At 44.0% G+C, this 26,547-nt stretch overlaps 1 protein-coding gene across 12 annotated transcripts; it reads left to right on the forward strand.

Moving 5' to 3' along the window:
- The first annotated feature begins 239 nt into the window (after positions 1-239).
- Positions 240-25,195, forward strand: fbrs (fibrosin). Of its 12 annotated transcripts, none has more exons than XM_085760919.1 (18): positions 240-692; positions 5,589-5,765; positions 6,174-6,200; positions 6,311-6,340; positions 6,457-6,505; positions 8,038-8,359; positions 9,526-9,749; positions 11,803-12,050; positions 12,205-12,249; positions 13,322-13,423; positions 14,398-14,490; positions 15,818-15,856; positions 16,337-16,408; positions 16,580-16,733; positions 16,946-17,026; positions 17,939-18,022; positions 22,193-22,409; positions 23,258-25,195. In XM_085760919.1, the coding sequence occupies exons 1-18, from the start codon at positions 327-329 to the stop codon at positions 25,056-25,058; spliced, it is 4,131 nt and encodes a 1,376-aa protein (XP_085617045.1). In that variant the 5' UTR covers positions 240-326; the 3' UTR covers positions 25,059-25,195. The 12 variants fall into 12 exon arrangements, with proteins under 12 accessions (XP_085617045.1, XP_085617034.1, XP_085617037.1 ...); XM_085760908.1 differs by having other exon boundaries at positions 241-692; positions 14,398-14,481; XM_085760911.1 differs by having other exon boundaries at positions 241-692; positions 14,413-14,490.
- Positions 25,196-26,547: the final 1,352 nt, after the last annotated feature.

Here is a 26,547-nt window from a genome sequence, read left to right on the forward strand (position 1 = left end):
GCGATTTAAATAAATTCCAATGTAGAGCATAGTTTATCTGAAATGACACTAAAATTTCGCCGGAAGAAAGGCCCCAGATGCCCACGGACTGTTGTCAAAGGACGGTAAATAATAATAGCCACTGGTTTCCATTAACTTAACGCCATTTTTTTTTTTTTAAACCAGAGGCTCCCTGTGAGGGCCTGCTGTTGTGTGGTGTTTTATTTGCCTGGACCGGGACTTTAAATAAAGCAAAGAAGTGCCTTTTTTTTTTTTTTTTTTTTTTTTTTTTTTTTTGCTCGGATCTCACTGGAGTTACAAAAAGGGAGTCGCCGTTTGGAAACATCATGGAGGGCCCAAGCCGGAGCGCTGGGTTCAGGCAGAGCCGACGCTCTCGATCCCAGCGCGACAGAGACAGGGAGCGGCGGCGGCGGAGGAGAGTGGACCTGGAGGCCGAGGAGAGGGCCACATCCCTGTCCTCGGGCTCCGACCGGGAGGCGAAGACCAACAGCGGCCTGGGCCTCGGCCTCGGTCTCGGTCTCGGTGTTGTCGGCGGCGTCCTGGGTCCCGGCGGGAGACTGGGAGGGGAATGCCGGCCTGGGTTTGGGAGACACAGGCCTCCACGCCGGAGGAAGAGGGAGTCTGTGTCCTGTGAGGAAGACATCATCGATGGCTTCGCTATTGCCAGCTTCATCAGCCTGGAGGCACTGGAGGTAATAATAATAATAATAAAAAAATGCATCTAGACAGCATGGGAATACTGGTGATTTGTTTTAACAGATTTTAGGCCACTGTAAAAAGACTGACCAACTGTCCAAAGCCTCAGAAGAAAAAACTGGAATAGTATCAAGTATTTACATTTTAGAAGATAGTAGCAGCATAATGTGTTTACTGTAAAAACAACATAAATGATTTATCAATTAAAAAAAATCTTGCTGTGAGAATCAAAATCATAAACGTTTGTTAAAACTAAGCCCTGCAGGGAGTAAGTCCGGGCTATTTTTTTTGCAAAGTTAATCAAATTCTGAGCAACAAACAGGAGAATAGAAAGACAGGACAGTTGACCATATAATGTTCATTTTGCACCAGTTGAGGATTGATCCTTCAACTTCTGGAATCAAAGACCATTGTCTATAGCACTGAGCTAATTGACAAGTGGCAGTTCAATAGTGGCTTCACAAACTTGAGTAAGCCATTCACTGTCGTGCAGGCAGATTTGAGGCCACTGTAAAAAGAAAAATCAGTTTTTGAGGTAAAATTCTGATATGTATTTGTCAAACATCCATCTACTATGATTCTAAGATTTTGTGCATTTGTTTCACAAAGACCATCTGGGATTTTGATGTGTTATTATTATCATTAACTCCCTTGTTGGGTCTTGAACCCACATCCTCTGACACCAAGAACCAGCTCCTAACTCACTGAGCTAAATTGTCTGGAAGTGAGACGTTGTGTGTTGCTTCTCAAATAGACTGGCAGCAGGTGTCAAGGCAGATTTCAAAAATGGTCAAAATGTCACAGATTGTGTTTCTAAACAAAAATCTGATAATACATAAATTGCATCTAGACAGCATGGGAATGTTGGTGATTTGTTTTTAACGATAAGTGTTTTGCTTCACAAGAGAAAATCTGATGTTTAAAAAAAAATGCCACTCTTACATTGACTGCAGTTGTTCCCATGAGAGCAGAATTCAAAATGTTCTCAAAAAATTAAGTTTTTGAGATAAAACTCTGATATTTGCCAAACTTTGATTTGGCAAATATCAGAGAATTGGATGAGATATGTTGACAGAACTGTTGACAGTCAAACGTTTTCATGCAAATGTGTGGATGATTTGCTTTTATTTTATTTCTTTGTATTTACAGCTCTGGAAAAAATTAAGAGACCACTTAAAAGTCATCAGTTCCTCTGGTTTTACTATTCATAGCTATGTGTTTAAGTAAAATTAACACCTACTGACAAAATTTCTCCCTAATGGGAAACAAAAAATATTGTCGCTTGGAGCATTTATTTGCAGAAAATGGCAAAAGAATTCAGGTGTTTTCGGACCTTGTATAATGCAACGAAGACAAGTTCATATTCATTTTAAAACAACACAACACTACTTTTTAAACTTGGGAAGAGTTTAGAAATCAACATTGCTGCGATTAAAAATTTGGATTATTCCACCAGTGTTTTTTTAAATTTATTTATAAGCTTTCTTCCTTATTATGATTTGGTTCAGGTGATCATCCAAGTAGAGTGAGGTGTGCTAGTGTTTATTTATTAAGAACATTTTGGAGTGGTCTCTTTATTTTTTCCAGAGCTGTATATTTATTTTAACACCTGGTGCTCAGCTGTCATCCATCAAACAGCTTTTTAATCCCCACATTAGTGTAAACAAAGTGATGGATGACGCTTGGATGAATGAATGTTGCTTGGCAGGATTCAGCACATTTCTTTCCCCTCTTAATTGATTTTAAATGATAGAGCTGTAGTGTAGGCATTTAAACCTATATCATCGTCTCCCTCTTGTCCATCACATCCCAGATAGATAGATACTTTTTACTCTCTGCAGCCAAAGGTGAGAGAATAGGCTGCAGACTGAACTCCTCAACTCTGACACCATTCATTCCTTTTGCCTGGAAAAAGCACTCCACTCAGGCCAAACCCAAACCCCAAGGCAGTCCCTCTGATGGGTTCTGGAGAGGCTTCAATTATTCATGTTCTAATTCTGTTAGGTGTTGATGAGCTGCCAAATGGCTTTTCAGAAAAAGAAAGAGGTGGTGGGAAGGGGGGGGAATACACGACTTATGGCTGTGTATTCTTGAGCCGGTGTGTGACCGTCCGCCGCGCCTCGACAACACAGACAGTTTTCTGTTCTGGCGATACGACTTTGGACCGGGCCTCTTCACCTAATACTTTTCATACCTAACTTTTTTTTTTTTTTTTGTTGCTCAGGTCAATTGTCTATCCGTCAGAAAATAGAGCAGGAAACTAAAGTCACATGTGAATTCCCCCAGGATCAGCATTTTTCTTAAAAGACTTAAAAGACCATTAATACAATATATAGGCTACCGCTGCATACATACATACATACATGTGTTGGCATGAGGACACAGTTGGCATTTTAATGAGGATAAAAATTATTTCTAATATTAATCATCAGCCTTCGGGGGCTACGGCTGATGGTATCTGCGTTTGAGCTCGGCATCGGGACAGGAAACCAAATTATTTGCCCATAGGTTCTGCTTTAAAACTGCCAAAACTGACGCACACATTTAGTTCCAGTGCCTCTCCGAGGGGGGTAACTTGATTTCACAGTCAAATGAACCAAGGAGACTGTTGGTTGGTTAATATCCGAGACTGCTAATAGAAAAAAAAAGAAGAAGAATAAAAAGTAAACATTACCTGCTTGAATTGACCAGTGATTACTGGTGGTATGTGTCAATTTCCTCTCACAGAATCTTTAATTTCCTGCTTGAATTTTCTTTATTAATTAATTAATAACAATGCGGTAAAAACTGTCTGGAGTTGAGTAACGTCTGAACCAGTTTGAACAGAGACAGGGCCGTGGTGACCTTCATGTTGACCTTTCCAGCTGAGTTTATTAATGTATTATTTAGTTCCTCTACAGCTCATCTGTCGCTTTTTTTGTCCTATAATAAACAATGCAATTCAAAAACTATGACGCATCCAGTCAAACCCATGTAATTAAAGCAGAAGTAAGTGGTCCGGTCGTTTTCGCTAATGCTGCCTTCCAGGCAGGCTTTTGAAATCGTAAATTACAGCTTCAAGTCACAACTTACGACTTTGTAGCGTTTCAGGCAACCCACTCGTGTTTCTCCGACCTGTTTTACCGGTGAAAGTCACTATAACGGCCACTCGTAACTTCCGACCGGTGAACTCGTACCAGATCGAACTGGTACGACTTCACGGTCGGAAAAACACGAGTTTCCTTGAACGCACCATAACAGTCCTCGTCCCTACGTCGCCACATTCACGGCGTTCCTTGGCTGCACACACAGCCCTGCATGCCGTTCTCTCTCCTCATTGGATAAAAAACTGTAGGATACGATAAATGTTTTCTCCTCGGCTCAGAGCAGAGCAGAGTGACTGACAGACCCGTGTTTCAGACCAAACACTCTATGTAAGTGATTGCTGTCGGAAGATATAACTATTTAAGACTTATATTAACACAAATATATCACTTACTTCTGCTTTAACAGGATAATAATAATTATAATACATGGAGACAATTCTTTTTATGCCTGTAACTATCAACTGTAGAGATTTTTGGGATATATGTTACATCTTGTCATTTCAAGACGATACTATAATAGATTTAATCGGCACTCATACCCTACAATTAATCCTTATTTTTATTAAAGGTTGTGAAGAAACGGGTTGCACAGGTTGTCAACCTCTTTAATTTATGACCTTTTATAACCAAGAAGTTCCTACTTGAAACACATAGATTATGTCTACAGGCTATTTGATTAATTAATGATACTCCCTCTCTAGATAAGTCATATTTTTCAGGGGGTTATTATGACGAGTTAATAGTATTTCACTAGAAAAAGCAAAAAGGGGAATAAAGGATGCTTTGTCTTCCTCTTTACTAACTTGGTAAATCATCTCACAACTTCTCACATTCATGTGTCAATGATAAGAAGTTTGTGAACCTCTGCAGGCTGCGTCCTCAGAAACACCTTACATATTTAAAACAGTACAATAATAAAGGTCTCAAATCGAACCATATAATCGAGTCTTGCTTCACTAAACACGAAGCGGCAAAGTAACAGCTTCTCCATGCAGGCTGCATTACATCATTTGTGTTTCTATTTTTGTTTTCACTCAGTAGAAACTGCAGAAAAACGAGTTCAGTCAGGACATTAATCAGCGTGGAGCTTGCCCGTGGTCGTTGGCCTCCGGCGAACACATTCATGCTTTTTTGGCTAGACATGTGAACACAGGTTAAAGGGATAGTTCACCCAAAATTGAAATTTCCCTCATGTCGACTAAAGGCTGGGAGAAGTTTCAGAGTTATCCGTGGCTTCGGCGTAGCAGTGTATGTCCATATAATGGTTGCAAATGGATACCAACTGTCTTCGTAACAAAAAGACACACCAAAAAACATCCAAATACCTCCATGCTGCTCGTATGTAATGTCCGTCTTGTATTGAAGCCCCGAAATGTGAAATTGTTCCGAAAAAAATTCTATAAAAAGTCTATATTTCAAGCTTAGCCTAGCGGAAGCTCCTCTTCCCAGTTTGTCAAATTTGAACCGGGAAGAGGACGGACCCCGAGGAGCTTCCGCTACAAACAAGCTTGAAATATAGACTTACTTAATTTTTTTCGGGACATTTTCGCATTTCGGGGCTTCAATACAAGACGGACATTACATAAGAGCAGCATGGAGGTATTTGGATGTTTTTTGGTGTGTCTTTTTGTTACGAAGACAGTTGGTATCCATTTGCAACCGTTATATGGACATGCACTGCTACGCCGAGACCCCCTGTAACTCAGAGAAGGCATTTCAATTTTGGGTATAAAGCTATACCTTTAACTTTTTACACATTTTTTTTGTTTGTTTGTTAAATGTGTTTATTTTTATCCTTTTTATCAGATGGACTGCTCGCTGAAGCCCAATCAGCGCAGTGACATGCTGGGACGGAGGAACAAGGGGAAGCGAGGGCCCGAGGAGAACGGCGGCGGGCCCCTGTCGGAGCCGGAGGAAGGAGCGCCGCACAGCTACTCCAGCAGCTGCTGGAACAAGAGCAAAAACAAGAGGAGAAAGATCGAGGTGAGCCGACAGACAAGACAGGATGATAATAATTGGAGGTCTCTGACGGGCTACGGCGGTGCTTTCGTGTTATCGTCTTGTCATGTCAGAGGTCGAGCTAATTCCTAATCAAATAGCCGTGTTTACATTACTCGTGTGCCGCTGACCTGTGTATCCTGTCATTAGGAGAGATCTAGTTAAACTGGTTTGTACACACACACACACACACACACACACACACACACACGCTTCAACAACACCCATCAATCAGGGTGTTTTCTTTTTTAATTAAGCGATACAGGGTGATTTCATACAACAAGGTGGATAATTTCATAAGATAAATTATATATTTTGTCCATTTAACTGCATCTAAAACTCAAATGAGAACAACTGCAGCTAATAATATTGATTATTTATGTGTTTTTTTAGGGACACCCTTTGGAGACTGGCTATATTGTAAGTTGCTCAGTGTTTTAAAATAAAAATAAAAACTACACAACACACATAGAATATCCTAAAAGATGTGAATCTGAATGTGTTTTTCTTCTTTTCCTGTCTTCTTCCAGTGTGACACTGAGAGCGATACAGGAGACAAGGTGTGTACTAATTCATTTATATTAGTTATATTGATTTATAGACTTTCATTGGGTATAGATGGAGAATAAATCTAATGATATCTCTATTTATTTATTTTCCCTCTATCTACCTCCAGGCCTCTGATAATGACATGGATCGGGTGTTCACAGTCACTGCTACAAAAGGTAGGAGAAATAAAAACCAAATTTTTCTTTTTCTTCTTGCTGCTTCACATTCATGAAACAATGAACTGATGTGTCAGTCAATGGGTTATATTTAGATCTTGACAGAAAATTAGAAGAAGAAAAAAAAGGTCCGTTTGTTGTTTTTTATTCTTGTGTCATTAAATCTGGATTCATGGGGAGGCGTTGAGGATTTTAGTCAATCATCTGGAAATGACAGAGATGAAGATGTGCAGTGAATAAGATGAAGATGTGGTGGAGTTTCTGTGTCTCAGTTTTTTATTTACATAGAGAGAAATGAATTTATTCAAACACCAGAAACATGAACGTCCTCATTCTTATGGTGCAAGAGCTGGAAAGGTCGTGTCCAAATAATCAGCTGGTATCGGTTTGTCAGTATGTCTATTGTCAATATCCATCCAATCAGCCCTGATCATGTGGTGTGGACTAATCAACCCAGGTCGCTCAGCGTTGTTGTCGTTGTTGTTTTCTCTTTTGTTGGGTCGGTTGTGGTCGGCCATGTTTTTGGATCAAAAGCTTCTTCTTTTCTCTATTCTACCTCTGCTGATTATAATATTGCATCTCAGGCTTTTCTGTGTTGAGCATCGATCTGATTCGGTTGTCTTATGGTGCTTTTCCACTACACTTTCACAGCACGGCTCGGTGACGGTGCTTTTCCACTACAGCTGAGTTCTCTAGTTCCTCCTCAGCGGGGGTGATCGCGGGGCCGCGTTGTCCGTCTCTCTTTTTTCGATCTGCTCGTCAGCTCCAAACTCACTCGTCTGCACCTCGTTAACAGACCATAGTGTGGTTTTCCACACAGCATCATTTAACTCGGGTGAAGGAATAACAACAGTCTCGGCACAGATCAGCGGGCGCTGTTGCCGCTGTGTTTTTGAAATTTCCGGGTTTGATTCTCATGTCGGACGTATCGCTCGCACTCTTCCAGTGACGACGCTCTGTCCAATCAGTGGAAGGCAGTCGGCTGACGTCACGTTTTAGTATCGTCTCGGCTCGCTTGGAACCAGGGCCGAGAAGGTACTAAAAATGGTACCTGGTAAAAAAGCGGGCCGTGCCGTGCCACACTAGTGCGCTAGTGGAAAAGCGCCGTTATTTTCCTTTAATTTAAAAAGTATCTCCGACTGCATGGTGCTTATTTGGATCATTGGAAGTCAGATGTGGCGCTTCATATTGAGTGTGACGTCATAAATGTAGAGGAAACACAGGATTTTATAATAAAGTTGACACCTAGTCCCTTTTTAATAATGTTAATAACAGGCCCAGAACTGACCAGTCGGTTCATTTTTAGTTGGATCTTGTCGTCTGTGAGTCAGCGCCTCCTCTTCTTGCACTTGTTTTGTTTTTATAATTGGTTTATGCAAATTAGAGGGAACCCAAAGCACATAAAATATTAGATCTAAAATCATCTGTGTACATGCAGCAAACTCCTGTCGCTCCACACTGATCATATATAAAAGCAAAGGCTGAAAGAAAACACTGACCCACGTGACCGCTCTCTCTTCCTCCTCCTCCAGTTGAACCTGCCCCGTCCAACATGGCCGCCTCCATGGGCAAGAGCTGCCCGTCTCTGCCGACGCGCTGCAGCGCCAGCGTCTCCCGGTTGATGGTGACGCCGCGAGTGTCCGGCCTGGAGCGGAGTCAGGAGAAAAGCCTGGAGCCGCACTTCCCAGAGGCCGTTTCTTCTTCTACCTCTTCTGTCCCCTTCCCCGTCTCGGCCTCGGGCCCCATCCCCAGGCCCGGCGCCAACGGCAACGGCGGCCGCCACAACGGCAGCCCCAAACCGCCCTTCCTCACTCTGCCTGGACGATCTCACTCCATATACATCAACAACAACAGGTACGTTAACACCACCCTCTGGAGCAAGGGCTACCCAGAATGCAGTGTTTTCTTTGTTAATAGAGATATAAATATTACGAAAACCATTGTATTATCTTAGTTTAGGCCCATTTTACGGATTATTTACCTTTTGTCAATCGCCGGCCGGTGCGGACAAGCCATGTTGCTATCGTTTAGTTACAAAATGGTAATTTTTCTCAGTGGTAATGTTGTTGTTAAGTTGTTTTATCAATATACAACCTATGTAAAATGTTTGACCGGGCTAATATCATCTCTCGTAGCCGCAGAGTTATCTAACCATAGGCACAGCTGGTGTTTACCTTTCAATAAGCCGTGGTATGCGGTGACTTTCAGCTAAATATGTCCGTGGTTGTGGTATTTATACAGATTATTTGTTTGAATATCAACTTATAACTAACTCAACTAACTTATAGGCTACAAAAAACAACAATAACCGAAGTATTAACTGATAGATAGTTCACAACAATTTCAAAAACATGGACCTGATGGAGCCATCGATGATAGAGCTGCGTTTGTGGTTTATGATTAAACTAAACGTATCTGCATTTAAGGGCCCCTTAAATGCAGATACGTTTAGTTTAATCCCATTTCTAAGTCACAAAATAGCCCTTAACACTTGGTTTTGAGGGCTACGAAGATTAAGGGTTGAGCCTGAGGATTACGATAGGAACTGGAAGTCACCCTAAAACTAAAACAAGCAGTGAAAAAATAATTTAGAAAACTGAAATAAAAATATAAATGAGAACTAAATAAAAACTACAGTGAACAAAACAAACTAAAACTAATGTGAATGTCGGATAACATCAGCTGATGACAGAGATGTCTAAAGTTGCAGCTCAGTGTGGGAAGACTTTGAGTATGACCCACGGGTAGATAAGACTGAATGAGGACTGATGGGAACATTATGGGATACAACTAAAAGGAAAATTCCCACAAATTTGGAAGTTAATCTTCAGAAGTCTCACAGAGGCTTTCTCCTAAACTAAAACCGCTTCATCACTTGTTGAATTAACTAAAACTAAACTGAAATAAAAAAGCAAACTGAAAAACTACTGTATAATAACCTTGGTATGTAACATGTTCAGACTTTAACTAAACCCATTTTGATGAGTCATGTTGTTTCTTTTTCTTCTTCTTCCCTCCAGGAGCAGCACTCCAGTCAAACCTCCACCGTCTGCTTCATCCATCGCGTCTTCCTCATCCTCCATGCGCCCCCCGACTCCCTCCACCAGTGTGTCGCTGCCCCACAACCGGGGCTCCGGATCCTCAGGGCCCCTCCGACCCCCATCCCGAGCCAGCTCCGGGGCCCTGTACACGTCCTCGCCGGGGCTGCCGCCGCCGCCGCCGCTGCTACAGAACTCTGCAGCAGGTACAGTCGCTCACCGCCGCCGTTCAGCCCTTCATGGGAACATTGTGACTAATGTGTTTATTAAAAATAGACCGGACCCAGACCTCCTCTGGTGGTTGTCTGTCTGGGGCGTTGAGGAGGAAGTTGTGTATTGATGGACAAATATCTGATCGAACTCAAGAACAGAAAGTAAAATGCAAACCACAGAGCTCCAGACTAACTATTTCTACAAGGAGCGCAGTGGCTCACTAACTTCAAATTTTAGGCACGCAAGCAGAAGATTTAAATAAATCAACCTGCAAAGTAAATATTCACATTTCCTTTTCAGTCATGATCCCCACACCAGAGTCCTGCAACGGGTTACCCGCCAAAAATGTGGGCGTGCAGTGCTTGGTAGCCTCGTCCGCCTAAATTAAAGACTAATAGTCTATTTGCTTTATATTAAATAGTTTTTGACCTAATTATTTTGCACTGAAATTAATTACACACTCGAGTCTGTCGGCTCTGACAGCGTTTTGTATCATATGCATCCGAGCAATATCATAGCCCATGATTTTCGAAAGTATACCATGTCAACTAGTGATATCGGCACAAGAACTGTTGAGGAATATTAGACCGTTGTTTTTGTCATGTCATAAAAATTGACAGACACTATCACGTCACTGACTGACTCTGAGGAGATTATGGACGAGATAAAGTCCAAGTTGGTGAGCGGCGAATATGAAATTGTAGAAGATAAATGGTGGAGAGCCTCAGCCTTCTCATCCCCACTACAGCAGCTATAAGCGCCACAGCGTCTCCCAGACTTGTCAGATGCCTCCTACTGTAAATTCTCAAATGGACGCCGGTCTCAGTTAGAAGCCGGGACTGTTTCTATTTTCTGCAAGTTCTTGTCGATGTGTAAAACCTCTCGAAGCCCCACGATCGCCCGTTTGAGCACTTTCTCGGCTGCTTTAATCGTGCCAGAGTCCTCAGAGACCCGACCCGGTCCGATGATCCGCAGGTGTTGAAGCCATGAGCAGTAATTCTCAGCCGGACCGCAGGGAAAAGAAGAAAAAGAAGCCCACGGTCCGATCTGAGTTATTAAATGTTTTTGGTGCGTCCGGACGTGTTGTTCGGCCCGGTCCGTTGACTGACCCAAGGAAAAATATAGTGTAAATATAGTAGAAGATATAGTATTTATTGAGAAGAAGAAAAAATACTTAATTCATCCCCTGGAGAAGAAGTTGATTAAACTTCTAAATGATGCTGCTCTGGATCCGACTCTTTCCTTCTATTCTTACTCTGTGTAACAGTAACAACAGAACCATTTGATTATATTATAGATTTTCCATCTTTGCTGAGCGTAAGATTTGTTCAAAACTAATAAAAAACCTGTCCCATATAGACGCCTGTCTCTAATATAAGCCGGGTCAGGGTAACGGGTCTTTTTACTGGCAGGACTCTGCCTGACACCTGTATTGACAGATTTCAGATTCTTTCTTCTTCGCCCCTTCCATGTTGCACCAGTGTTAAAAAAACAAACACATCAAATTTACTGGTTGCACATGCACAAGTAGATGAAATATTTACTTGCACTGTCATAAATTTTAGGGGCAAAATGCCGTTCAGGGGCAGTTTGGAGCCCTGGACCAGAGCACTGCAAAATCTTTCCAAGAATATTTGTCTTATTTCTTGTCAAAATGTCTCAATTTTAGTCAAAACTAATCTCTTTCCACTTAAAATAAGACTCATCACCTAAAAATGAACTTGTTTTTAAACAGTTTTCTAACTAATTTTCAATTGAAATAAGTAGAAAAATCTAAAAAAGTAAAAAGTGTCTAAAAACAAGCTACTTTTTAATGTGACGAGTCTTATTTTTAAGTATAATTAGATTTATTTTGACTAGAAATGACATTCTGACTGGAAATAAGACAAATATTCTTGGTAAGATTTTTAATTTTTGCAGTGTGTGTGACTGTTTTTATATTTTGAGATGATATAAGAAGCTTTTTAAAACCACAAATATGTTCATCTTTGTCTTTCACATTAACCTTAACGTTCCTCCTTCTCCTTCTTCTTCCTCCTCCTCCAGAGCGCGAGGGCAGGCGCAGCGTGCCGTCGGCTGAGAACAACGCAGCAGCCGCGGGCCGCTCCACTCCGGGAGGCCCGTCGTCGGCGTCCAGCTCGGCGCCGGGCTCGTCGGGCCGGACGTCTCAGAACGGGCCGAGCATCCAGCCGCTGGCCTTCCAGTTCCATCAGCACAACCACCAGCACCAACACACGCACACGCACCAACACTTCACGCCCTTCCTGCACCCCACAGCCACTGCACCGCCTCTGGTGAGACGCTTCGCTGCATGAACATCTGTGTCATACTTTAAATTCCTGTGTGGCTGGAATGTGGACCATGCTCAGTTTCTTTCTTTCTTTTTTTTTTTTAAAAGATGTATTAACCCACGCTCTGCCTTTTTTTCTTCTTTTTTTTCTTTTTTAGTTTGAAAAGTATCCAGGCAAAATGGACGGACTGTACCGACACCCTGTGAGTATCCTGCTGTCGGCTAATGTACAGATGATCAGAGAACCGTATTTTCCTCAAATAGTGACCGGAGCCTTTATTTACCTCAACTGCCCAGGGCACAAGGCGCTTACTTTTATTAAAAAAAGAGGCCTTTATTTCTAATTCCCTCAGCTTTATAAACATATATGCTCATATTTTGATATGAAGCCTCCTTATTTTCTGTTTTCTTTCATTTGCTATGTTCAACATATTGGCAAATTGGCCCATTGCCATAATCCCTATAGTCATAGCAGTAGGTTCGTTACCTTTAATTGTCGGTGCAAGCTATTTTTAGAACGGCAGAGCAGAGCCGTGAGCTGCTCAGAGCTACGCTACGGAGGCTCATGGGATTTCTTGGTTTCCCTCATCAAACTCATCAAATACACAATCCAACAACTCCACAACGCTCTGGTGGACAAGTTGTGACCTGCACATTCACCACGCTATGAGATAATAACACAACGTTACCAGACAGAGTTGTTTTAGAGGTAAATTCATGCAAAACCGCTGATGCGCGTTGCCTTCAGGGACAGTTTTTCATCAAGCAGTCTCTGTATTTACCTCTAAAACAACTCTGTCTGGTAACGTTCTGTTATTATCTCATAGCGTGGTGAATGTGCAGCTCTCAACTTGTCCACCAGAGCGTTGTGGAGTTGTTGGATTGTGTATTTGATGAGTTTGATGAGGGAAACCAAGAAATCCCATGAGCCTCCGTAGCATAGCTCTGAGCGACTCTTCTTCGCTGTTCTCAAAGTAGCTTGCAGCGACAATTAAAGGTAACGAACCTACTGCTAAAACTATAGGGATTATGGTAATGGGCCAATTGGGCCAAAATGTTGAACTATCCCTTTAATATTTACACATTGGAAGATAAACCATATGCAGGATTTATAGAAAAGTGGATCAGAATGAATGAAAGTTTAAAATGACACCACTGTATCAGGTTTTTGTTTGCCCCGGGGTTCTTAATTGAATACCGACTTATTAGCCTCAAATATTAATTTATTCACTTGTTAAGTGGTAAATAATTTTTTTTTTTTTATCTGTGTCCTAGCAGTTCTTCCCACAATACCCGCCGCCCTCAGTGCCAAGTATCCAGCCTGTGATTCCTCCCACTGGGCCTTTCAGCTCCTTGCAAGGAGCATTTCAGCCAAAGGTGGGAACAACCTCCTCCATGTCTTTGTATTACTTGACTTACTTTATATTACCTCGATGCCCACAGACATAAACCCAGAGCATGTTTTTATACGTTACTTTACTCTTACTCTCAGACAGCAGGTTTGCCACACATGAGACGGTTAAAATTACACTGCCTGTCCAAAAAAAATAAAAAGTCACAAATCTTGTTGGACCACCATTAGCTTTGATTACGGCACACATTCACTGTGGCATCGTTTCGATAAGCTTCTGCAATGTCACAACAATCGATTAGATTTCATCACGATCATTCAAGATAATTTTTTCCGACCACATTTCTTTCTTGAAGATGATGGTTCCCCACTGTCTTTCCAGTTTTTAATAATGCGTTGGACAGTTTTTAACCCAGTTTTAGTAGTCCCAACAATCTCCTTATATGTGTATATGTTTCAGAAGGGTCAAATTATTGGCATAAAGCAAATAAAACATCTAACAGTTATAGCCTAGGTAACCGTTAAATGTTATTTCCGTTACATATGAGGACCACAATGTCACACAATACAATAATCACAGCTCAATATAAATGTATTTCATATTCTGCAATGATAGAACAAAGAAAAAATCAGCACACCATAAGAGCTCCCTTTCAAGGATTTAATAGCATATTGACGTTTCGAGCACAATGCTCTTTTTCAAACTGCTGTGTAAAATATACTGCAATGATAACACAAAAAATATGCATTAAAACCTCAACAGATAACTAAAAAATTTTGAATTTTTGACAACTCAGAGCCTGTTTTTTTTTAAACGCAGCAATAAACATCCATGCAGTAATTATCCAATGGGAGACTCTTACCAATCAGCTCGGTTAAATCCAGGCTGTGACTTTGTACTTTGGACAGGCAGTGTATGATGTCATGACGTGTCGTAGATGAGCAGGATGTGGCTGATGTGTTGATGTGTCGTTGTGTTGTTGTGCTGTGTGTGTGACAGCCTCTTGTCCCTCAGGGAACGGGTCCTGATATCTCTGCACGGCTCGGGGTTGTGCCTCACCACCTGCAGCCCAAGGACCCCAGGGTAAGGACGGTATGCTCCCACTTTCCACCCGTTTGCATCATCCCTCCAGTCATGTTGTTTTCGTTTGCATGGATATGTGTTTACATACGGCACTGTGCAGAAGTTTCAGGCACTTCAGGCGTGTGTGTAGATTCTTATACATGACGCAGCACCAGAGGAGAGAGGAGGAAGTTTATTCTGCTGCATCACAATGACCCAAAAACAACTATTTTTAATTGACAAGAAGAACAGATGGTATACACACACAGAGTCCTCAGTCTTGGATTACATGAAGAGACAGAAGACACGGCTTCAATCCACAGGAGAACTATGGCAAGTTCTCCAAGATGCTTCAACAACCTGCCAGTCAAGAGCCTTGAAGAACTGTGTGCAAGTGTCTGGAGGAGAACTGGAGCTGTTTGAGAGCCCGGCGTCCACACGGATACATACGGGTTTCAGTGAAGTTTTTTTTTTTTTTGTACCGTTGGTGTTTCATCCAGAAGGAAACAGCGTTTTGTGAGGAGTGAAAACCTTTTTATGTTTTTTAGGAAACAGGTCCCAGAGTGAGAAAATGTCAAAACGTCGCAGATACTTCTTGAAATGATGCCATGTTTACTATTGTTAAGAACCTCACGATTCGATTCGATTTTTATTCTTTAGGTTGCAATGCGATTCGGTATTGATTTAAATGCTTCTATATCGATTCAGTAATACATAGTAATACGCATTTAATTAATCAGAGTACCTGTTGATAATTTTTAAATTCAAAAAAAGTAAACTTAAATAATAAATCTTTCCTCTAAGAAATTCTATGTCGAATTGAAATATAAACAAAAGGTACACAATGTGTTTAGTTATAACATAGTGCAACCATAGTTAAGCTGAGAAAGTCTCATAGCTTCTGAGACTGCATGGACATAAACAACTGCGACTTTGCTGAATCGATATTAAATGGGGAAAAAATATATTGCAATGCATTGATGAATAGATATTTTTACCCACCCCTAGTATTTACAGAAAACCCTTTCAAAACATAAAAGAAAAAGATTGTTTTGGGTGAAGCTCCGTTTCCGTGTGGACGAGGCCTCAAAGACAAACTGTGGTGACACCAGATTATGATCAGATTCAGGTTTCTTCTGTGGACTGAACTTTAGATGAAGTTAATAGATCAATAAACCAGTGCCTAAAACCTTTGCACAGTCCCGTATGCAGACGGGAGAGGCAGCCAGTTGAGGCCGGGATGTGCTGCGACAACGGGCCTAGTCAGTGCAGTAAAGACTCAAGAGTGCAAGAAATTCCTGATGCAGAGTGAGACGTGATGATTAAAAGTGGTTGTTACACCTCTGTTCTCTCGTAGCTAACTGATCCATTTGGGACATCGTTGAAAGTCAGTAATGTAAGCAAAAACAGATGTTTTTGATCCTTTTTGGCTTCTTCAAACTTTCAGCCTGTTGTTTTTTTATTTATTTTTTTACTTTTTACTTTCTCACTGCTTCACTCACTCTTTGCACTAATCTCACTTGTAATCTTGACTGCGACTGGTCTATTCTCTGCCCTTGCACACCCAGTTAGATATTTCAGACCCAGAAAATTCCCCCCAGTTGTAATGTATGTGGTTCCTCTTTTATGCATTTTCTTTTTTTTTCACTGCCTTTTTTTTTTTTTCCATACTCCTCTAAACTCATACTGAGCCTTGGCAAAGTAACTGTATCTCCAGCTGGAAACCCCAATCTTGTGGAGAGGCTAGACGTGATATTTCTGAACACGACGAAGGACATCTGACTCTGTGTGCAAAGGCTTTTCAGCTTGTACATGCAACATTCATGCAATAACATAGTAAACCCCTGTGATTTTTTTTTTTTCCTGTGCTGCGCAGAAACCAGGAAAATGGTGTGCTATGCATGTATATGTGGCCTGGATGATCCTAAGCCATCAGAAAAAAGTAAAGGTACGCGTTTCTTAATTTTTCTCTAAAAAGAAATACTTCACTTGTCAGAAGCCGTTTTTCCTCCAGTGAGATGTTCGCAGTCGACAGATCGTGGGGTTTTTTTAAAAATAGAAAAGTGTCGCGACCTCCTTTTAAAATGCCAAGTTAACCTCTGTGCCCACGTCTCTTCAGCTGATGCAGGCTGATCCTCACAAGTTGGACTTCCGCGGTGACCTGCTGGCCCGTCTTCCTGGAGCCGGGGGCCTCGGCCCCCTGGGGCCCATGGGAGGAGCCATGCCCCCCACCCACGACCTGACCAGACCCCCCAGTCTGTTCTCTGCAACAGGTGCTCGTCTAAAGACAAGACAGAGAAAGATTCAAACTCTTGTTGTGTTAATTCTGTCATTACTTTTTCTACCTTTTTTATATAATAAATCCGTCTCTGTGATGTGACGGCTCCCGCAGCATCACTATCAGAATCACAGCGTGACGTTTTGTTTTAGAGATTTGATGTGACATTTGTTTTTGTTTCACCGCCACCATGTTTCCTCCCCGCAGGTGCAGTCAATCCGTCCTCGGGTCCGTTCATCCCTCCATCAACGCCCCACTCATCTTTCCTCACACCGTCTGCACACTTAGGTAAGAGCAGCTGAGAAACACAAATTCAAGATTCAACTTTATTAATAATCCCTTAAAGGGCAATTCCGTTTGGCAGCTCGCGCAAGCAAGTACTCATAATACAAAACACATAAAAACTGAGAAAGAAAAGACAAAATTGGCAGCTGTGTGCAAAATCTGCTAGCTCTTATAATAATGGCGCTTTTCCACTACACAATCACGGCACGGTACGACTCGGTTTAGGTGATTTTCCATTACAGCTGAGTTCTTCATAGTTCCTCCTCAGCGGGGGCGGGGTCGTCATATCACGGCGGTAGCCACCGCACCGTCTTTCTCTCTTTTTTAGATTTTCTCGTCAGCTCCAATCTTACTCGTCTGCACCTCGATCACGGACCACAGCCTGGTTTTCTAACTCACATTAGAGAATAGCAACAGTCTCAGCACAGATCAGTGGGTGCTGTTGTCGGTGTGTTTTTAAATTTAGCGGGTTTGATTCTCGTGTCGGAAGTTGCGATCGCGATTCTTCCAGCAGTGACAATGCTCTGGCCAATCAGTGGAAGGCAGTCGGCTGACGTCATGTTTAGTATCGCTTTGGCTCGCCAGGAACCAGGGCTGAGACGTTACCAAAAAAAGTACTAGGTACCAGGTAGTAGTGGAAAAGCAATGTACAAATTCCAATAAATATGTTCATAAAAGTACAATCTCTAAAGGATAAAATACATAAAGTACACAGAAAAGTTTTTTTTTAACAATATATGACAGACACACTATCTTCTCTCTTTTTGTAAAACAGTTAAAGAAAAGAAAAGAAAACACAATACAAATACTGTACAGATTCAGAATCAGTGAAAGTCAGCTGTTATGTTTATTAAAATGTAAATCTGTGATTTGTTTTAGAGCTGTATTTTTTTTAACATTACCGGTGTGTTTCAGATCCGTACGGTCGATCCCCGCCCTTCACCCCGCTGGGAGCTCTGGGTTCTGGTGCCTTTGGAGGACTTGGCAGCCCAACACTGGGTCAGTCCCACAACATGAGACACATCACTTTAATAATAGATTTAATACGGCTACAACATGTGTGTGTCATATGTGTGTGTGCACAGTTCAGACAATTAAGCACAATCTATAAAAATCAGAGATCCGATAGAAAAATGATGACACAGCTCTGGTGGTATCTGTTTTTACCTTTTATAGCGACAGGACAGTAAAAATAACTCTTTTATAACTTTATGGAGTAATTAATGAGGAATGTGCATTTGTGTGTATTTGATCGGCTGCTGCACATCCAGTCAGTTGAACATGGAGACTTTCCTTCTCTCTCTAATATCAGCCTTACAGCTCGGTGTAATCGTTCCTCGTCCCCGTACTGACCTTGAACTGACTACTCCCTCCTCCCAACGTGACTCCACTTCTCCACTCCGTTCCTCCTTCAGCTTTAAAATAACAAACGAACAAAAAAGAAAAACACCACCACATTCGTAAAGTTCAGCAGTCAAGTGTGTCTCTCCAGCGCTGACAAGTGTTGTGTAGATTTATAGCTGCTGTTGTTGTTGGCAGCAGATCTGGATGCAGCAGATACTTGGGGAGATATCTCCAACCAGGAAACGCCGTCCGGGGGGGGGGAAACTCACAAAGGGGAGAGGAATGGTTGTGTAGAGGCTGTAACTCATCTGTCTAGCTAACACAGACGGCTGATTAGTTACGCATTGAACGCAGTAGATTTCTTATTTTACAGTGTAGTCGCAGGTCAAAGGAAGAGAGGGAGGAATAAAAACACCAACCAGAAAATCAACGTAAACCTGCTCCTAAAGTTCAGCTGTGATTCACTCAGTACGTTTACATGCACAGCTAAATTCGATTTTGGCGTCTAATCAGACTTCTGTCCTCGTCCCAGTTTACATGCAACAAATCTAATAACTGAGGGAACGTGTCCTCCTCCTCAACACCAGGTGGCGATTATGTGTTTCAGCGGGTTAATACGGCCCTTCTCCGGCTTTTTCGAACAACATCAAGATGGTTAATCTTACAGCTTCGTTCATCTCGTACGTAATGTGCGTGTTACTTATTGTGCAGACAAGGTGCACGCTATCTATCCCTTGTGGTCATGGTGATTTCGAGAGGCAGACAAGAACGCCGTAAGGCTACAACAATAGCTTCTGCGACCGGCTTTCTTGGATGTTTTTGTTTTCCGGGATCTTACTCAGATTAAAGCGTCTACATGAGCCGGAGAAAGTCCAATTCCAATCACATTACCTGGGTGTCTTAATCGGAGTTTGAGAACTCTGATATTAGTCGAACTATTGCGTTTACATGCACTCACTTCTCCAGTTATAGTCGGATTAAAGTGAATAATTTGGTTTTCTCAAGCGTCATGTAAACGTAGTGACTCAGCGGACTGAGACCGGACAATGCGTGTGTGCTGCTCCACAACAGTAGAGACGGCACAAAGTGGAGGAGAGAAGCCGTCCGAACGCAGCCAAGTAAAGAAAAAAAACTGTTGTCAGCGCAGATTCAGTGCATTTCACACAGTGCGACCAGCGAGAGGATGTGTTTTATAAAAAAAAAGAAAAATAGAGAGAGAGAAAGGAAGCCTGTGGAGCGTCATTTGTCTCCTATTCTCAGCCCTCTTTATATTCAGTTTTTTTTTTTTTTTAACACTTTATTTGTAATTTTCTGTTAACATATAACAAACATTCCCGACAATAGACAGAGGCATTTCAAACCCAAAATCAACGTGACAAACTAGTCATAGACAATAGACAGGCAAAGACAAGAAGAAAAAAAAAAGAAAACAAACAAAAACAACAAGTGCACTTAATACTTCTTATTACAGAATTTGTTCAAGGGCAGATGTAATGATTCAGAGTTCTAGTTCCAGACCAGGTAAATTGTTCACATAAGTTATTAGAGAGTCCCAGGTTTTGTGGAATCTGTTGATGGAGCCGTTGAGGGTACATCTGATCTTTTCCAGTTTTTACTCGGTAACGGTGAAGTCAACAGGAGGACAGGGGGCCGTATTAACACGCCTGAGGAGGAGACACCGTCAGTTATTCGATTTTCTCAGTTGCATGTAAACTGGGACAAGGACAGAAGTCCAATGAGGCGCCAAAATTTGAGTTTCGTGCATTGCTCGACTAAGCTGTGGATGTGAACGTACTGACTGAGACTCTGCAGAGTTGTAATAATTACAACTTTAATTTGCATGTGTAACTTAGAAAGAAATCGGACTGGATGGCTTCGGTTTGTCGAGGATAAAGAGAGAGAGAGAGAGAGAGAGTGTGTGTGGGTGGAGAATATCTGAATATCACAGAGGACAGTTGGTGAACTGGGATTAAAGAAAAAAAAGAGGAGAAAATAGAAACTACTGCGGTGGCTTCAGGTTATTTTTTTATGAAGAACTTGTGAAGGTTGAGGCGTGAAACCATCTGGTGGCCACGTCTCTTATTTATTCAGTGACCAGCCGACCTGCGGCCGCCATACAGGTTGTAAAGGAAGGTAACTGCTCTGACTAACGAAGCTCTTTGCCCACAGCAGCGAACTAAAGCCGTAAATACACGTTAAAACTGAAACACTCTCTGATGTACAGAATATTTCCCCCTCTGACGTTTTCTTACCAGCAGCAGCTTTGATCCAGACCTGGCTGCTTCTGCTTCTATACGTAACAGAGGTCTGGTTGTGAATGTGTGAGAGTGGACACAGTCATATCAAGCTGCACAATATGCAAAAACATACATATCGTCGTTATGTGGGAGGATGTTGTGGTCATTTTTTAAGCGCAACTGGTCATTTTTTGCTTTCATTTTGACTTGTTTGCATCAAATGAAACAACTTGTGGTGGCTGACGCAGCACACAAATCTTGTGATATGGATTTTGCGCTCGGCCACGTTGTGTTTTTGATCACATGGTCGTTAATTGTGCAGCCATTTGTCTCAATAGCTGAAACGCTAAATTGCAAAAAACATTAACAAATCGTGAATCTGATTTATTCTGTCACAAGACGCAGTTTCTCTTCCAAACAAACGCTCGGTCCTGCTTCTAATCTGAGCTCGGTGGTCGATTCGTCTGAAGGTGTTTTGAGGCACAGTGCACAGTGGGTCGTCCTGTAATCACAAGGTCAAAAGGTTCGATCCCCCGGCTCCTCCAGGTTCTGTGTCCTTGGTGCAGTGGCTGAGCATCACTTTGCATCACGGTGCTGACGGATGTGCATGTGTATTATGGATGTTATGTATGAATGTGTAAAGGGCTTTGAGTGGACAGTAAGAAGAAGTGCTGAATAAGTCACCAAGGTTTCTCATTAATAAAAGTGTCAATCAAATAAAAGTCCAACATGAAGACATGGACTTTACACGTCTCTGTCAAACTGGAAGAAGACACTTGTGGTTTATTGTTGGGAGGTTGTCACATTGTTCAAACTGGAAGAAGACACTTGTGGTTTATTGTTGGGAGGTTGTCACATTGTTCAGTTGTGTTTGAACAACTCGACTCGGCTCATTAAAGGGATACTCCACCCAAAATCGATAATTCACCAATCATCTACTCACCGTCATGCCAAGGAAGGGTTTGGAGAAGTTTCAGAGTCATCAAAACGCTTTAGGAGTTCCAGGGGGGGTCCGGCTGGCAATGGATTTTCATATAATGGCGGCGGACAGAGTTCACTTTTGAATCGTCCAAAACACACACTATGAAACATCCAGATACCTCCATACTGCTCGTCTGTACTGACCCAAGTGTCCTGAAGCCGCCACATGAAAAAGTTGTTTGGAAAAAAATAATGTGATCTCTGTTCTTAGCCTTGTTGTAGCAGTAGTTCCCATGTTGATGTTTGTGCACATGCGCGAGATTTGCTGCCAGATGTTCTTCCGTGTTTACATCATACATCCAATGGTTTACAACGACGAACCAACATCTCGCAGCAAATCTCGCGCATGCGCACAAACATCAACAGAGCCGTTTGAAGAGAAAGTTGAAAGTTCTCCAAACACTTCCGTGGCATGACAGTGAGTAGAAAATTGGTGATTTATCAATTTTGGGTGAAGTATCCCTTTAAAGAAATGCGTGAAGGGGAAAAAAAGGCCAAAAAAGGGTTAAAAATTTGACTTTTGTTCCTCAACAGTTTTATATCAGGTTTTATTTGAAAGCTCTGTGGTAAAAACACTTGTTTAACAGTAAATGTCTCTTTTTTGCAGCCAACTCCATGTTCGGCCCTAAAGACTCACCGGCCGGCGTGGTCGGGGGCTTGTCCACCCCCAACCATCACGACGCGTGGAACCGTCTGCACGGAGGCCCGTCCGGGTTCCCCGTCGGCCCCAACTGGGTCAAAAGCATGGACAAGAGGGACGAGAGGGACCGAGGGAAGGACGGAGAGAGGCGGGACATCCCACACATCAAGGACGAAAAGGACAGGTGGGGACTTTTAATCTTGGTTTTAAATTTAAAACGTGGCTTAGATTTGGTTTTGGTTTCTGTAATTTGTTCATAAGAGACGAGCAGCAGCAACAACAAATATTTGCTCTCATACCTTATCAGACGTGGTGAAAGTGAAATACTGTGTGTTAAAGGGATAGTTCAACATTTTGGCAAATTGGCCCATTGCCATAATCCCTATAGTCATAGCAGTAGGTTCGTTACCTTTAATTGTCGGTGCAAGCTATTTTTAGAACGGCGGAGCAGAGCCGTGAGCTGCTCAGAGCTATGCTACGGAGGCTAATGGGATTTCTTGGTTTCCCTCATCAAACTCATCAAATACACAATCTAACAACTCCAAAACGCTCTGGTGGACAAGTTGTGACCTGCACATTCACCACACTATGAGATAATAACACAACGTTACCAGACAGAGTTGTTTTAGAGGCAAATTCATGCAAAACCGCTGATGCGTGTTGCCGTCGGGGGCAGTTTTTCAGCAAGCAGTCTCTGCATTACCGGCGTTATGCTGAACTATCCCTTTAAAGACAAGCCTGGACCTTTTTATACTTTTACCTTTAACAGATAGAACAGCTCATTAATTCAGCTCTAGGACATTTATAACTCAACATACATATAATAAAGAGATTAGATTATATCTATGTACAGACTGATGTGACTATTTAGCAGATATTAAAGTTCAATTATGAATTTATTTGTGTCGATTAAATGTTTTCTAATTGGTTTTAAATGTGATTTGATCCAAATCATTTATTTATTCGTTTATGTAACTCGTCTGTGATTTTATTTTACTTACGCTCTTCCTGATGTGACGTTTGTTTCCATAGAGACAACATGCTGTACGGCCGACCCCCTGTGAGGATGTCTCCGGTCGGCCATCCCTTCAAGCCGCGTAGTAGCACGCCGGTCTCACACATCAACGGCCACGGCAGCGGTCTGGGCGGCGGCGGCGGCGGGCCAATGGAGGACCTGACCCGCAGCTTAAGCAGAGACAGAGAGCGAGAGCGAGACGGCGTGGACAAGAGGCTGCAGCTGCCGACGCCGCCGATGGCGTCCTCGCGGGCGCCGCCGCCGTCTCTGGGCTCCTCGTCTCTAGTAGCGGACCGAGGCGACCGGCCGCGGTCGTCCTCGTCCTCGGTCCACAACACGCCGCCGCCGCCGCCCTCGAACCGCTCCGCCCCGTCGCCCATGGACCATCACCACGCCGCACGGCCGCCGCTCGGCCCGACGACCGCACACGGTCTCCACGGCCACGGCGGCGACGCCTCCTCACACTCCTCCCAAAGAGACGGCGGCGGCGGCCTCATTCCCGCCTCCTCCTCGTCCTCCTCATCCTCGTCTTCTACGGCGTCCGCCTCGGTCACCTCTCTGTCTCAGGCAAGGAAGCAGTCGGACCGCAACGCCACGACGACGCCCGTCTCCAACAGCAACAACAACAAACCGCCGCTGCTCCTCCCGCCGGTCAAGGTGAAAGAGGAGCGGAAGGAGGAGCCGGAGCACATCCCCATCCCGCTGCCGCCGGCGCCGGCGCCCAACCACCACGGCCACGGCTTCGACCGCCCCAACAGCCACCCGCACCACCACCCGAGCTCCGGCACGCCGTCCTCCTCCTCGCTGTCGCTGACGCCCACGCCCGGCGGCGGCGGCGGCGGCGGCGGCATGCCCCACCACACGCCGCACACGCCCAACCCGCCGCCGTCGCACCACCAGCACCACCAGCAACACCTCTCGCTGCTCGACCGCACGAGGATCGAGGCGTATCTGGGGGGCCCGGCCGGCGCCGCGGGGCTGGTGGTGGCGGCGGCGGGGGATCGATTTACACACGGCCCGCCGCCGCAGGGACCGCCGCAAGGCCCGCACAGCTTCACCTGGGACCCGTGGAGGGAGCTGGCGGCGCAGCACCAGCACCAGCAGCACCGCCGCGAGGCGTTGGCGCTGCGCCAGGACCCTCACCTCGCGTTACGCTCCGACCCGCACCTGGCGCGGCTGCTGCAGCACCAGCGGCTCATGGAGGCGGAGCGCGCCGCCGTAGTGGCGGCGGCGGCGGCGGCCAACAACCCGCACCACCCTCCGACGTCTACCTCCAACGCCGTCGCCCGCCAGGAGTTCGCCGCCGGCCTGATGGCGCACCACTTCGAGCGGCCGCACCACATCGGGCCCCCGGGCGGCGGCCTGATGGACGAGGAGCAGCGCGCCCAGATCCTGCGTGAAGACTTTGAGCGCGCTCGCTACTTCGGGATGCACGCCCACGGCCACCCGCACCTGTCCAGCCCCTCGCACGCCGCCACCGCCGCCGCTCACCTGGAGCAGCTGCACCCCGGCCTCCTCTCCCACTCGCTGCCCCACGCTGCAGCGGCCGCCGCGGCCGCGGCGCAGCACCACGCGGCGGCGGCGGGGCTCTACTCCCGCCTCGCGCCGCTCAACGCGCACCACGCCGCGCACCCGCACATGTCCAACGGCCTCCTGGCGAAGACGCCCGCGGGCCTGATGCCGGTCGGGGCGCCGCCGCCGCTCATTCCGTCCATCACCAGCCGATCGTCCACGCCACCGCGCCGCCTGGGACCGCCGGGCGACGCGCTGGCGCTGTACGGCGGCGGAGGCGTCCACAAAGACGGAGAGTCCAGATAGTACAGGGACAACACTGGAGGAGATTCAGGGACACGTCAGGATCACTGTGCTGCTCTCAACCTGCCCCCCTGCCCCTTTCCTCTTGCAGACTACTACCCCCCCCCCTCAGTTACACAACAACCAAACCGGCTGCAGTTGCCCCCCTCACCCCCCCCACCCCCCTTCACTAGAAAAGGGGAAACGTGACTGGCTGCTGGTGGTGACGGTCGGGCGGGAAAATGCAAGACTCAGTCATCATCAGTGTGACTTGTTGTTGGAAAACGCCTGTTGTTGTTGGTTCTATCAGTGCAATTTAAAGGTACATTCTGTGCATCCTCTGTGTATTTTTGTTTTTATTTTATTATTCTGGCTGTTTGGTTTTGTTTTTATTACAGTGGAGAATAAAAAAAAAAAAAAAAGAAAAGCTGTAAGAAGAGGCGACGGCGGAGGATGGCGGCTTTTTTTTTTTTTTTTTCCTCCTTTCTCCTTCATGTGTCAGGTGAATTCAGATCCATGTGTTTTTTTCCGTTGTTTTAAAAAAAAAAAGAAAGAAAAAACCAAGCCTTTTTCCGGAAATGACTTCCAAGGTTCATCCTCAGCTTGATTTTTTTTTTTTTTTTTTAATTGTAATAACTCATGGGATATACTATAAAGCCCCCGTCTACATGAATCAAGCCTGATAAACTGGGTTATTGTGGATGAGGGTTTTTTAGAAATACAGTTGTTAACAAACAAAAAGAAAAAGAAAAGAAAAGTTGGTGCTTTCTGTTCTGTCTGTTGTGTCTTCTTCTTTGTCATTGTGAAAAGACAAGATTACTGACGAGACCATATGATGAAGATCAGTAAAGCATCGTACCTCAGTTTCCTGCTTCACCCAAAAATCTAAACCACACCCCCCTCCACCACCACCCACCAACCACCACCAGACCCTCAGCTTCACTGATTATGAGATTCAACCTTTTTTTTTTGTTTCTTTTGGCTTTTTTTGTTTCTCTGTTTTCTGTTTTTCAAAAAGGATGAATGGCAAAAATGAACTGTGCTACACTGTGTGAGCAAACACAGTATTTTTAGAGCTTCCTGTAACTGTTTCCCAGTCTCCTCTTGACTATACGAGCAGGACCAGATTATAGTAGTCTAGAGAAATTGCCTTTGTAATTATTATTCTTAACATTAATTATCTTCTATAATAATAAATATATTCACTGTTATGTTATTTGTCATTGTTTCGGGTATCAACCAGTACTCTCTCTCTCTCTCTCCCCCAGGTAGTAATATGTTTCAAATCATGCAAAAGACAAAGCAAGAAGGCTCGCTCGCTTCACAGGAAAAAAAAACAAACAAAACAAAAAAACTTTTTAAAGCTCGTGAACGTTTGAGCCTTTGTCGATTTTTGCAACCTCTGGCCTCTTCAAGGATCTCATCTCTGACTGTGTTGTGCTGAGAGAGAGGTTTGCCTGTGTGTCACTGGTTGTGTGCTATACTATCCTTTCGGGACTTATGGGAGCCTTGT

Source organism: Trachurus japonicus, chromosome 19 (genome assembly GCF_045865225.1).
Source record: "Trachurus japonicus isolate A0001 chromosome 19, Traja_1.0".
Classification (NCBI taxonomy): domain Eukaryota; kingdom Metazoa; phylum Chordata; class Actinopteri; order Carangiformes; family Carangidae; genus Trachurus; species Trachurus japonicus.

What these genes read in the sequence shown, in the direction of transcription:
- fbrs (XM_085760919.1), top strand. Translation starts at nt 327, where the DNA reads ATGGAGGGCCCAAGCCGGAGCGCTGGGTTCAGGCAGAGCCGACGCTCT. An exon ending in TCAGCCTGGAGGCACTGGAG is followed by an intron (nt 693 to 5,588) that starts GTAATAATAATA and finishes CCTTTTTATCAG; the next exon opens with ATGGACTGCTCGCTGAAGCC. An exon ending in AAGGAGCATTTCAGCCAAAG is followed by an intron (nt 13,424 to 14,397) that starts GTGGGAACAACC and finishes TGTGTGTGACAG; the next exon opens with CCTCTTGTCCCTCAGGGAAC.